The sequence below is a fragment of the Solenopsis invicta genome, chromosome 5, assembly GCF_016802725.1.
Source record: "Solenopsis invicta isolate M01_SB chromosome 5, UNIL_Sinv_3.0, whole genome shotgun sequence".
In the NCBI taxonomy this organism is placed as follows: domain Eukaryota; kingdom Metazoa; phylum Arthropoda; class Insecta; order Hymenoptera; family Formicidae; genus Solenopsis; species Solenopsis invicta.
Genome location: NC_052668.1, coordinates 24,964,465 through 24,977,411, shown reverse-complemented (window position 1 = coordinate 24,977,411; position 12,947 = coordinate 24,964,465). Strand labels below are relative to the sequence as shown.

The following is a 12,947-nucleotide window of genomic DNA, read 5'->3' as shown; positions in this document are numbered from 1 at the left end:
TTACCTGCGGTAGCAGCAAACCTTCATCCTTTCGTGATCTAAGGTGGTTTGTTTTTCTATCGATCGCATGATTTGCTATTTGTTGTTTGACTTCGTGCCAAATTCGGAGCTATCATAAGTCTGTCATATCGGATCAGCTGCTCGGCGTTATCAGACGTTATCGCTCACAATGCACGAGTATCTAGATACGGGCGCGTCGAACGCATCTATTCTTCGCGCAATTCGTGCCGCGCAGTTCGGTCTGCTGCGATTATCGCGGCGACGGCGAAGCCGCGTTGAAAACGCGGCCGTAGCCGTGGGCGCAGGCGCGCCGGGCGTCACGGCGCGCGTCCGTGGCGCACTCTAAAAACAGTCGTGCCGAAGATGGCGACGTGTGAGCGGCGGCGTCCGCGCGGTGTTTAATCGAGGAGAGAGAGAGTGAAGCGAGAGGAGGTGTATCATGTTGCCGCGGTCGCAAGGCCCGCAGTGTTTCCGTGATCCGCGTTAGACTCGGCGACAAATGTAAAAGGAATGTCAGAGGCGAAACGGGCGCCCCTGCAGACCCTGGAGTTCCCGGAGCCCCTGGGCCACGCGACGAAGGAGAAAAAGGGGAACATGGGCAAGCAGCTCGCGCCCTCCTTCCGCTTCGCGCTCACCCTGCCCGAGTCCAACGAGAAGACATGCCCCGAGTTCAACTACGCGCAGCTCCTCAAGTCGGCGGAGGTGAGGCTCCCGTCAGCGATTAGCCCGCTCCTTTGCTTCGAAGGGAGGACGGAGGACCGTATGTCAAGCCTGTGACATGTACGCGAAACATACGGAGAAATAGGAAAGAAAGAGAGAGAGCGAGCGCGTTTGTGCGTGTGTGAATGCGTGGCAGGGTAGGGGGGAAGGGGGAGAGAATGGAGAGAGTGAGAAAGAGGGACAGGATTCAACGCGTGTGTCTATCGACGGGACGTCGTCGTCGCGGTGACGCGGGGTTTGGGGGGAGGATCATCGACGAGGTGTTCGCATTGTACCATCCGCGCGATTGTCACGCGGTTTGCATGCGTATCGTCGTCGTCGTCGTCATCGTCGTGAAGACCGCGGACGACGTCGGTAGCGATGCTGTCGTGCGACAAGGCGGGCGTGAATAGTTTCTTGATCGATTCCGCGGTCCCCCGCCGTGCCGAGATCTCCGGCGCGTTGTCAACGTCACCTCCATCCGACATTCGAAGCCGCTGTCGCGGAAGAGACGGACGCGCCGTTAGTCAGTCATTCAGTCAGTCAGTCAGTCAATTGGGTTCGCACCTACGCGATGCACGCCGTTCTCTGTCTCTCTCGTTCCCTCTCTTTCTCTCGAGAGAAACGCGGCGTCCCTCGCTCGCGCGCGTCCCTTCGGCTTGTAAAACGTCTGCAGGAGAGTCTTGCCATTGCGCGACCGTCCGGCGTTTCACCGTTTCATCCGTCTCCGTTCTCCCTTCTCTCTGTCTTTTCTGTCTCGAGGAAGGGAAAGAGATGCATATACGGCGATGCCTTATTCGTGTGCGGGGCATCATCTACACCGGTCTATTTCGCAAGCCACGTACAACATACTTGCGTTCGGCGGGTCTTGATGCAAGTCTTGGGGGAGAAGGATACGTGGAAAACGCGATCGCTGGGAAGAGGGAGCGGAAGAGCGCGGACGGGGGAAAGGGAGAGAAAGAGAGAGAGAGAGAAATATCGTGCGACACACACGGCGTGAACGTGGAGGTGGTCTCTTATTTCACGCGCGCGCGAGAGAGCGTGCTGCGGCGGGTTCTCCTTTCTGAATTGTAGATCGATGCACCGGAGGAGAGACTCGTGACCGCCGGCACGTATCGAGTACGCCGCTCCAGACTCGAGACGCGTGTCATGCGTTCATGTCTCTCTCCCCCTCCGTGTAGCACAATAAAATAAATAAACACGCGATGTAATACAATCTGTCTCTTTCCCTGATAATTGGTAAATATATTTGATGACGAGTTCTATTTTTCAGTACGAAATACACGCGTGAAAACACAAGCACAATCTTGTGCTGCGTTGCTTCCAGAAACCATCTTTTCTCTTTCTTGTAAATAATGAGACGTACAGGGTTGGGTACTAATTAGTTAAAAAGTTAATAATTAAGTTAAAATTAATTGTAAAATTGAATTATGTTAAAAATTATATTAATGAAAAACTCAAAAGTTACGTAAAAATTAAATTAATATAATTAAAAATTAATTTTGAAAAGCTTTATACCAAAATAGAAATTCTTTATAAAAATTAAATTACGTTAAATTACTTGAAAGAATTATTATGTTATTATTATAAATTATTATAATAAGTTTTAACTTAACTAGTTAATTTATTAACTTTTTTCCTAAGTTAAAAATTTATGTAAAGAAAAATATATTCTTTCATAAAAAATGTATTTCATGCAAACTTAATTTACAAATACAACTTTAAAAATTGGTTTGACAATATTAAAATTGTTTTGAGTAATTTAATTTTAAAAAATTGAGAATTTCTAATGTAATATGAATAATGTTTTTCAAAATTAACTTTTAATTTATTTTTAACGTAACTTTTGAGTTTTCTGTTCACGCAACTTTTAACATAATTAAATTTATTAAATTACTCCGCTCTATTTATTGGCATGTCGGATGACTATCAAATGCTTGCGTATCGTTACATAAAATATTTTATTTTCATTTGTACACGAATTGCACTGTTCGCACCACGCTACAATCGCTCTTTGTGTCTCGCGAAACGCGACGGGTTTGATTGAACGGAAGGCCAAACACGAGAAACGCTCTTTCTTCTTTCTTTTTTCGTTCACGCTGCTTTACTTTCCATCGACGGACGGCCGCACATTGCTGCGTGCAATTTGCAGCTTTGTTTTGATCGCACACGTGTTTCGAAAACGTGGCACGAATTCGCCGGCGAATCAAATTTGCGAGTGGCGGGGAGGCGCGCGTTTCGAAAATTCACAATATAAAATCGATCGCAACCACCCGTGAGATAACTTAATGTGCTTTATCGTGTGATTCGTCAAAATCGATATCCTGTCCTTGTCTAACAAAGGACTACGTTCAATAGGTTTCGTTTTATTTTTAACTATTCCCCCTTCTCTCACGTATTATTCCACTGTTTCGACCATGTGGCCTGTCACGCCCGCGTTCTTCTCTTCCATTCAATTTTATTCTGAATTTTTTAATTCATCAAGCGATGAAATCTCGTTTCGTGTTACTAGGTTAGCCCCATATATATATATATATATTTTTTTTTTTTGTTAAGAATTCCGATAATAACCATGAGCGGCGTGGTAGTAGTATGGGGGGGGGGGAGAAGCGATACTGTGCGTTATATTTCGCGCGTTATATTTCGCCGATTAATTGGGCAACTAATTGGACGATTAACAAGGACGATTAAGCTGATTTGAGGCGCGTTTGCGTATGAAAAAAAAGAGAGAGAGAGAGAGAGAGAACAACCAATCCTCGATTGTCAATAACCGCGTCTCGCAGGCAGGATCAATCGCTCGATTCGGCGTCCCTTCGATAGGGGAACAGGAGACCGTAGGAGGTGGTTCGCGACGCGATGCGTAGGAAAGAGCGCGAAATCGCAAGGACGACGCTCCAACCGCTTTATGCGCTCCTGGTATATCGGTGGACACGAACCTTACGGAAAATCGATCCGTCCATTCCGGAGCTCCTACACGCTACTTTTGTTCTTACTTTTGATTTTTATCTCTTTTAAGCTTTCGTGCTACAGTAAACGTGATATTAATCTCGCGAAAATCTGTCTCGGAAAATGAAGACTGAGATTGCAATTGTCGACGGATAATGTGAATTAAATTAGGAATTTATTATCATTCCTTTATTTTGAGAATTCGACACGAGGTACTTTAATTTATATCATTTGCTGTGTATATAAAGATTCCACGATGACTCATGGTCGAGTCATTAAACAGACTTTAACAGTTTATAGTTATCTGTTTAGGAAAAATAAATATGTTTACGTGACGTGGTAAAGTTATTCCGCACATGTGGAAAAAAAACAGCTAGCGCTCTTGAAATGTATTTTACTGATAAATTTGACAAATATCGAATATGAAACGGTACCAAATACCTCTGATCATTAACAAAGATACATTTAAATTGAATTTGAGAGCTTATACACGGGCACGCGTACAGATACAGTCTATTCACTCTGATTGATCTGAATTTTTTATAAATTAGTGAAAGTGGTGCAGAGAGCGAAGCGCGAGAGCGATTTAATTGTGGATTACTAGGTCAGCTCGCGAACAGGATGTTTCGATGCATACTCGTTTGAGTGATTGCAAATTAATTTGTTTATTTTGCAGAAAAAGCGAACGAAAGAACAAAAGGGGAGAGATGAGAATGCGACCAATGGACTGGACCCGTTCGACGACGATGATGAGGATAAGCTTAGAGATATGGCGAAACGGTTCGAGGCGAAATATGTATGTTGATAGTAAAACTAATAAATCTTTGATATAAAATTAACAAACAATTGATTATTTCCGGTTGTCTTAGGGAACATCTACTATGGGAAAGAAAAGGCACAAGTATGACGGTTACGTGGATTTGGGTGCGGGATATGACGAGAACGATTCCTTCATCGACAATACTGATGCTGTATGTAAAGTTCCTCTTTCTGATTCGTGAAAGAATATCCTCGAAGATGTTTTTAATGTATAATTTTGATGTATTTTGCCAACAGTATGATGAAATTGTACCCGAAGAGATGACCACAGCGCACGGAGGTTTCTATATTAATTGCGGAGCTCTCGAATTCAGAGCAGCCGATAGACGTTCGTTAGTCCATAATAATAATAATAATACTAATAATAATAATAACAATAATAATAATAATAGCGACGATGAGGAGAGTAGTGAAAGTAGCGAAGAGGATACCGAAGATGTAGATAGTCCTAAAAGAATAGATAAACGAATCATTAGCTCCTCGGATGACGATGAGACGGAAGATATTACTGGTGAAAACCCGCGAAAAGTAATTAGTTTTTAAATATACAATACTGTTTGTGCTTTGTCCTTGTATGTTACTTTGTATAACGTGATGTCTTTGACAGAGACGGAAAATTGAGGAAAATAACGAGAAGAAAATTAATCACGAAAATAGTAAAAAGAGGAAAAAGCCGCAAAATTATCAGGCACAGGACGCACAACAGCAAAATTCTCAACAAGATTTGGATCTTTTGAGACGAAAGGAAAAGAATGAAACGACAGATGCTGAAGGAGGTACAGGTAATATTTCTCATTTTCTAATATCATTATTAAGTTATTAAAAATGTTCGATTTACACATTATTTGTGTATTAATCCTGCAATTTTTCAGCCTCGGAAGATCAAGAGGAAAAGAAAAAGTCTGACAAACCAGAGAAAAATAAAATAAATGAGAAAAAGTTCGATATTAAAAAGTTCGAGAAAAAATCGGCCAATAGTAACGGATACGACGCAAAGAAAATAGATCTAAAAAGACTAGACGCTAAAGACAGCAACATTGACGATGCGATAGAGAGTGTCGTTAATGCGGCTAGAGGAATCGAAGACGAATCGAGTCGCGATACAATGGATTCGGGAAAATCTCGCGTTCTTTACGTTGAATCTGATGGGGAGGAAATGGAAAATAAGGAAGCGTCTTTGCCCGAGAATCTACCTGAGGATATAAAAGAAATTGTGAATAAACTAAAGCTCCAAGCAGAAAATAACAAAGATGGCAAAAGTAAATTCTTTAATAGCGCAATTAACGAAGTACTCTTTACGTAAGTCTGTATTATAAATTATTCCAATTACAAATTGCACAAATTGTGAAAATTATTCTAAGATCCGATTATTTTTATTATAGTTTAGAGAAGAAACTGCGAATGTTAAATTCGCCTAGCATAAGATTACAAACTTATGGACATCTAGTGCGGTTTTTACCTTGTAGCAAAATTACTCTTCTCAGCAGGGCTAAGAAGCTTTATTTGAAAGACGCTGAACATAGAGTGAATGAACCAATGCAAAAGTAAGATTAGGCTGTAGTAATACAATTTTATGTATAATATATAAAAAATTTATTTTTTTATATTTATTTATAATAGATAAATTCTTTTTGCTCTTTAAAAATTTTAAGTTCAAAGTCTGTTAATACTTTGCAGATTAAAGGCGCTTATCGATAATGTTATGCCTTCAGTTATGGACAAATATATGAAGGAATGTCAGAAAGTTGCCGATGAAAAGTGAGTAGCTTTATTATATATCATATATATTGGCCTAATATGTCGCAGCTTTTATTTTTGATTTCTGCGACAGTGTACTTCTGCTCTTTAATAATAGATTATCTTAATTCTATTTAATAATACATTGTTAATTTTTTAATAATGTAAATACAGTTTGAAAAAAAAAATCCAGTTTACCAGAGAGCGCGCGATAATACATATAGAACTATAATTTATATAATTTCTTGACTATAAACTTATTGTAATTTTTTATTTCTCAGTCCTCAATTATACTGGGAGATATATCGGTACTGTTGGTAAGGCGCCCCTCGTAAGAGGAACCCCTTTCTATTCTCGCCTCTTCGACTGCTCTTTCTCTTTCTTTTCCTCTTTTTTTCTACCTTTAATATTTTCCCTCTAATCTGTTCATGCTTACATGCTTTTACTCTCTCAATTATCAACATTCATGTGATTAATTATGTTTGCATATAGAAAAAAGGGCTTTTATTACTGAGTGTGTGGTCATTATTCATCTGTCACATTATTGAGAAAGCAGAGGAAGATGCGGGGCTTTTTATCATCAGTATCAGTGTTTGGTTTATCACTAGAATCATCTTTTGCGTCAAACGAGAGAACTATGCATTTGATCTGGGACACAATTCAATGTCTAAACGAATTGATTATGAACTATATATTATTACTAAAGAAGAACTTATAATCGCGGAATTCTGTCACAACAAATGCTGATCATCATTCTTTGTCATCGCGAAATCATGAATTTTCATAACATTATCTTTATTAGAGTGTAATTGATTGGTTGATTTCAGGGGTTTTGAAGGATCTCCTGCAGATGCAGAGAGCAGTGATGAAGAAGATGGTTCGTCTAAAAACACGGAAAAGCCGAAAATACCACGGAAACGATTTCCATGGACTGACGAAGCAAAGTATGTTATTGATAAAAATTAGGTTATTCATACGTAACTTAGACGTGCGTTCACGCCTGTATATGTAAATCTTAATTTTAGGAAATTCGTTCTTGAAATTGCGAACGCCAGGAGACATTACTTCAAAATTCTCAGAACAAGAAAAGAGAGTATGGAATCATTTGTTGCTACTTTCATGGATGCAAATGTCTTACCATTGTGGCCACCCGGATACGTGCGATTGCAAACTTTGCTAAAATATGCTAGTCCAATTGAACCCGCGTAAGTGTACTATATTATATTATTAATATTTATATTCAATTGTTGATATACTATGTCTACAAGTTACAAGAAAACTTTCGCTATTTGTGCTTTGCTTCGTGCATGAAAGTCCTATTATGGTTTTTTCTTATTTTCACCAAAGTGAAAGGAGTGCGTGTCTGAAAGTTAAGATCAAGAACCTTGAAGATTGATTTAATTTATTTTTTTGTGAAAAATCGCGGTCAAGAAATCTGGTGCATTGTCGTCACATGACTATGCCAAGAAGGCAATTGATCGCTTCATAGCTTGATTATTGTATGTTTTAGGAAGGTGTAATGGGTTAATACTGATTTCTACTTCTTCGCTCGAAACATTAACGGATTCCTAGAAAAAAGTCATATTCTACCGAGAGTGATACTCAATTTAATGCATTTATAAACAAAACAAGATTATGAGATTATAATTAACTTGTACGCAAATGTTTAATGTTAATGTTAATTTGTTTCTCTCGAATGCTTTCTCTTTGGTTTCTTGTGCAAAAATTGCTGATGCTTCATTATTTTAGTTAGCATACATACTTTGTTATTATTATTATTATTAAATGCACACAGATGATTAAACTTATACTTTTGTTTCTCACTATATATGGCTTGCCTTTTCCTTATATTTTCATATTTCTTTGATGTCAGAATTTGTGTTGCTCTGTATTAATGGATTATTACGATTTTAGCATTAAAAAGAAGTTGAAGAAACCAAAAGAAATGGTCAATGCAAACAACGTTACCACTTCTGCCAATACTCAAGTTTGTAATGTTGTCGCAAAGAACGATGCAACAAATATGAATAATCACGTGCCTCAGGAAAACGAGAGGACAAACATGAATGTATCCAAAGTACAGGTCATCGGCGAAAATTTAACAAATTTTGCAAGTCAAACGTCGGCGAAGTCTAGTGACGTCAATACTGAACGGAAGCAACACAGTAGTAAATATAAAGATAAGCATATAGAAAATAGCGCAGGTCAAGAAGGAGTCGTGGTTCCCAATAATTTCACAGTTGGTAAAATTTCTGTAGTACCTACAGCACAACTAATGGCACAAAAACCAGTTAAGAGTCACGTTGAGAAGTTTAACTTTATGGATTTAACAAACAGTTCTCTGTCCATAACACGTGTTGATTACGACAAAGTATCGACAAAGCTAACTGAAACAATAAAGGATAGAGTTTCTATCACGGCATGTCCGGAACCCGTATCTCATTCGAAAACAAATGAAACTCCTCAAGTTGGACATCATTCCGCATATAGACAGGATACTTCCTATTCGTCAGCACAGGCCTTGAAACTCAGGTTCCTGCAGGAAAATACTGATGTTAAATGCGATAAGAAATTGGATGACAAAGATGTCGACGCGATGGTCAACAAGACTGATAAAAAAGAGAAAAAACGAGAGCGATGTGTGGAAGTCAAGCATAAATCGTCGCACGATCAAAAGAAAAGAAAAAAGGATCACAAAATGATTGAGCAACAGACAGGGCCTATTAATCAAGACGTAGTGCCTATGCCACAACAAACGACCCTTTCGAAAGAGGAACAGGAGCAAAGGCAAAACGAGGAAACGATTGCCGCGACTAATTTCCTCAGTCAAATTATCAACGATGATTCTTCGCCGCGAGGAGTATTAACTGATAAACGGAAAGACGGTTTTATGACAGATGATACCTTAGGGAATGCGGTACAACCAACAGAACAGGAGAAGGATGTCCAGATGGTAATGAGATCGTTGAAGGAGCTGCAAGAGTTACAAGAAATGAAATATTCCCCTAACAATTCACCGGTCGCCGGTAGTATGCAAAAGCCTGGTAAATCGAACGCGCAGTATGTTGCTTATCAAGAGGATTATCAAAGATTGTATCTCAAAAAGGATGATAAAATGAGGTCTAAGGAAGAAGCGCAATGGTAGAAACGACGTATGCTATCGGCTGTTTGAAATTTTCTTTTTCTTGGGAACGATATAGTGATGATCGGTTATTAGTTTTGCGAGAGATAATAAACCGAACTCTTGATATATTAATGTAATTACATTTTGTTTCATACGAACAATGGAGCGAAGGCTGACAGAAACTTCTTCCACTATGAATTCGCCGTTATTGGCGATAAAAATGCGAAATAAAATGCATGCAGCTATCGAATATAAGTTAGCGATCATACTGTGTATGTCGTGTGTAAGGATTTTTAAAATATTTTCAAAAAACCGCCAAATTATGTACATACATTATAAATTCGCTAGTGATAGAGTTTCGGTTATATGTGTACAGTATAAGTATATAAATTATAAAATTCTAGAGTACTCAAGAAATGTGGATATACTTGACAAATGGACAACACGCGAATAGCGAGCGCAAAATAGAATTTATTTAAAATTTTCTATATTATATAATCAAATTAAATTTCGTTCATATTTACTATGCTTATATATTTTCAAAGTTTTAATAACGAAATTCACATTTGCTCTCCGTTCGTTATTTGTTCGGTGTATGTATATCTTAACAAGTATTTATGTAAATAAGTGAGCAGCGTCAAATCGCTCCGTGATTTGGGTGGAAAATTCTACAAGAATTTTATTTTCATTTATTCGACGAGCAGTCTGTGATTTTTTTTATTGCGATTTTTCCGAGGTAGGCATTTAATGCTTTCAGTTACACATTTTATTTTAATCATAAACATAAGCATTAAATACCCATCTCAACTAATTTTTAAAAAATAACGTCACAATATGAAAAATAGATTATTAATGCCCGTACAACTTTGCTTTACATATAATTCTATTTTTGATCATCCTATGTCACAGAGCGAGAAAAAGATGTCTTTTGTACTGTTCCTCTTTGCGTTTCGATTATCATTTCGATAAAGATTTAGAAAGCTACCAAAGTTCGATTTCGATTTAAAGTTAGATTTAAAATGTTAAATCTTACCACGTCTTATTTAAATGCTGATAATCTAATAAAATTAAAGAAATGATTAAAAAAATTATTTTTCTTTATTATAATACTTTATCAACATTATACAATTTCTTAATATACTAATAACACGAAATATCCTAAAATCCTAAAAAAAAAACGTTAAGCTGAATAAAATTTAAATATTTTGAAAACGAAGTATTTTCGCAACTCCGCATTTATGAATTCAATTACATTTAGTTAGTATTACGTATTTGTAAAAATTTATCGAAATCGGATATGGACAGCTTTTTAAAATTGAGCCGTCATTTCTCATTACAATGTATGTACGCAAACGAAAGAGTACACTTAATTCGGTATACATATTAATTTAACTTTTTGAAATTCCATTACTACTTTCTATGAATATGATTTGTTGTAAATGATTTTTTTAATAATAGATTGGCGATTCGTTATAGGTAATTATAATTATAAATGCACTGGCGATTGCATAGAATAATTAGAATGCAAACCGGCGGTACTGGATACGCGCATTATTTTTTTGATAGGAGCAAAAAGTCATAATACTTCCACTGTACATTACCTTCGCCAGGTCTTTTTTTTGTCGTAACATCACAATAAAATGTATTTTCAATGCTTCATAGTGTCAGAGGAGGGAATGCGATTATCATTAGATTAGCTGAAGAAGACGCGAGCATCCGTTGCTTTCTCGACTTGCAGATTTGTGTGGCTTTGTATGTGGCTTGACTGAACAATAGATACGTTAGATAGTGCGGAGAGGAAACAAGTGCGAAAGGACGTGTGAGAGAAAGAGAGAGAAATGTCTAAGCGATAGATGAGAGTGCGTGAAAAAACGAAAGAACGAGAGACAACTAGAATATTTTTGGAATACATAAAGATGACTAGTACTGTATTATATACCGTATACCTTACCCTCCCTCTCTCTCCTATTTTACCCTTATGATACTTAGAGTACGATTATAAAGAAAAAACGTCTTGTACAATTCCGCACTGGGAATTTCACTAAGACGACTTAAAATATAAGTTTTGAATATTTTTTACAAAAGTCATACCATTTCTATCCTTCTCTTTTGCGTTGTGTCTCTTTGCATCGTTGGTGTCGCTTATGAACTGTATTGATTTACTGGTAAATACAGTACGCAAAAAGATCCAACACCGCCATGAATAGCGTATATGATAGGAGCGAAATTTCTGAAATTTTACAAAACGTACTCTTGCATTATTCAAGATTTTATTTCTAGCATGATTACGGAAAAAAAAAAAAAAAAAATTAAAAGAACTCTACTGACTTACCAGAGTTTTCTGGTTGCAAACTCAAAGCGTTATCGTAAAATATAAAATGCGTCATTGTTAGATAAATGTTAAAGGCGTTCGTGCAAGTTCGAATAATCCACTCATACTCGGGATCTAGCAATTTTTTCTCGGTCATTTTAATTAAAATTGTTAGATAAACGAAAAGAATTACAATTTTACTGATTCTAATTTAACATGTTGAATAATTAATATCAGATGTGTCATTCTCTTCGAGTTTTAGCAACGAAGCAATTTCAGAATGCGGAATAAATAATGTGACCAGATATTTTCTAATCAAAACTGGGACAATTTTATGTTGAAAAAGATGTATGTACATACATACTCATAAAAACAAACGCAATGACATTCAATTTAAAAATAGTTCACATTAATTCACAACTAGGCAAAATTTATATAAGGTATTTTTATAAATAATAATTTTTTAATAGCTATCATAAATCAATTTTTAGTATTTTTACAAACATTTTATTATAAATAATAAGAGATAATTTATTTTACTATTAATAATAAGTATTTGTAAAAAATTTTTTTATAATAGTATTTTTCAGCGAAATTTTTTAATTCAAATATGATGTTTGATGGAAAAGTAGGACAGTCTGATTAATGTCTGTTAATTAGAAATGAAGGAGAAAGGAGTGAAAACTTTCCTGGTGAAAATATTTCGATTTTTTTATATGAATTAAAACGTTTCAAAAATACTTGGAAAGTTTACATCTTTTTTCAAAATTTTTCTTATACGTTAATTATAAAATATTCTAAGATTTCTAAGTTTTCTTGTATAATTTCTAATGAAATATGTTAATTATAAAATCCAACAAAGTTAAAAATATTTTTTTAGAAATTATGAGATGAGAAATCTCAGAATATTTCAGAATTCAGTTGTATGAAAAATACTAAGATGTAGATTTTCTGAGTATTTTTGAAAAATATTCCAATTTGTATAAAAATTATCAAAAAAATTGTCAACATAGCTGTTCCTATTTTTTCGAAATTACAAGATGTCCAACGAAATTTACAATGTCTCAAAAGCAACAAGCGTACTGCGTCTTGTACGAGACGAAATGCGCTAGTTCTTGGACTTCGACTATCGAATTTTCCTTATCATGTTCCGAAACATCCGGCTGACCTCGCTCCTATTGTCGCAGATGATCGCGCGGCCCGTCAATCGTGCGCGCGCGCATCGAAAATTCGGCGTACCGCCGCACGGCACCGCCACGGTCGCGACTTCTCGTGACGTAACACGACTCAGCGGTCTGAAATGAGCGGGGG

General features: G+C 37.0%; 2 protein-coding genes and 1 long non-coding RNA gene across 5 annotated transcripts in view; 1 reads left to right on the top strand and 2 right to left on the bottom strand.

Annotated features, from left to right (window-relative positions):
• The window catches only part of LOC105195364 (neo-calmodulin), a 96,645-nt gene extending 96,435 nt beyond the window's left edge, over window positions 1-210 (bottom strand). The window contains exon 1 of the mRNA XM_039449285.1: window positions 5-210. The gene's annotated coding sequence lies outside the window, so the exon portion shown is untranslated. The remainder of the gene's footprint in view (window positions 1-4) is intronic.
• A 127-nt stretch (window positions 211-337) lies between these two features.
• LOC105195267 (ubinuclein-1) lies at window positions 338-11,256 on the top strand. 3 transcript variants are annotated; one of them, XM_011160631.3, is made up of 12 exons: window positions 338-702; window positions 4,322-4,441; window positions 4,515-4,616; window positions 4,702-4,992; window positions 5,072-5,246; window positions 5,337-5,763; window positions 5,847-6,008; window positions 6,142-6,222; window positions 6,483-6,518; window positions 7,029-7,145; window positions 7,227-7,406; window positions 8,116-11,256. In XM_011160631.3, exons 1-12 carry the CDS (start codon window positions 511-513, stop codon window positions 9,344-9,346), a joined length of 3,114 nt encoding a protein of 1,037 aa, XP_011158933.2. In that variant the 5' UTR covers window positions 338-510; the 3' UTR covers window positions 9,347-11,256. The 3 variants fall into 3 exon arrangements, with proteins under 3 accessions (XP_011158933.2, XP_039305216.1, XP_011158934.2); XM_039449282.1 differs by having other exon boundaries at window positions 5,072-5,240; window positions 8,116-9,346; XM_011160632.3 differs by lacking the exon at window positions 6,483-6,518.
• On the bottom strand, window positions 11,073-12,947 carry LOC120357784. The gene is made up of 2 exons (XR_005574779.1): window positions 11,658-12,947; window positions 11,073-11,555 (listed from the first exon to the last, which is right to left on the bottom strand). It is a non-coding gene; the product is annotated as an uncharacterized LOC120357784 (long non-coding RNA).

Bases quoted from the DNA above. Each gene is read 5' to 3' on its own strand.
- LOC105195267 (XM_011160631.3), top strand. From the start codon at position 511: ATGTCAGAGGCGAAACGGGCGCCCCTGCAGACCCTGGAGTTCCCGGAG. The intron at 5,764-5,846 runs GTAAGTCTGTAT...TTTTTATTATAG, and splicing joins ATTAACGAAGTACTCTTTAC to TTTAGAGAAGAAACTGCGAA. The intron at 7,407-8,115 runs GTAAGTGTACTA...TTACGATTTTAG, and splicing joins GCTAGTCCAATTGAACCCGC to CATTAAAAAGAAGTTGAAGA.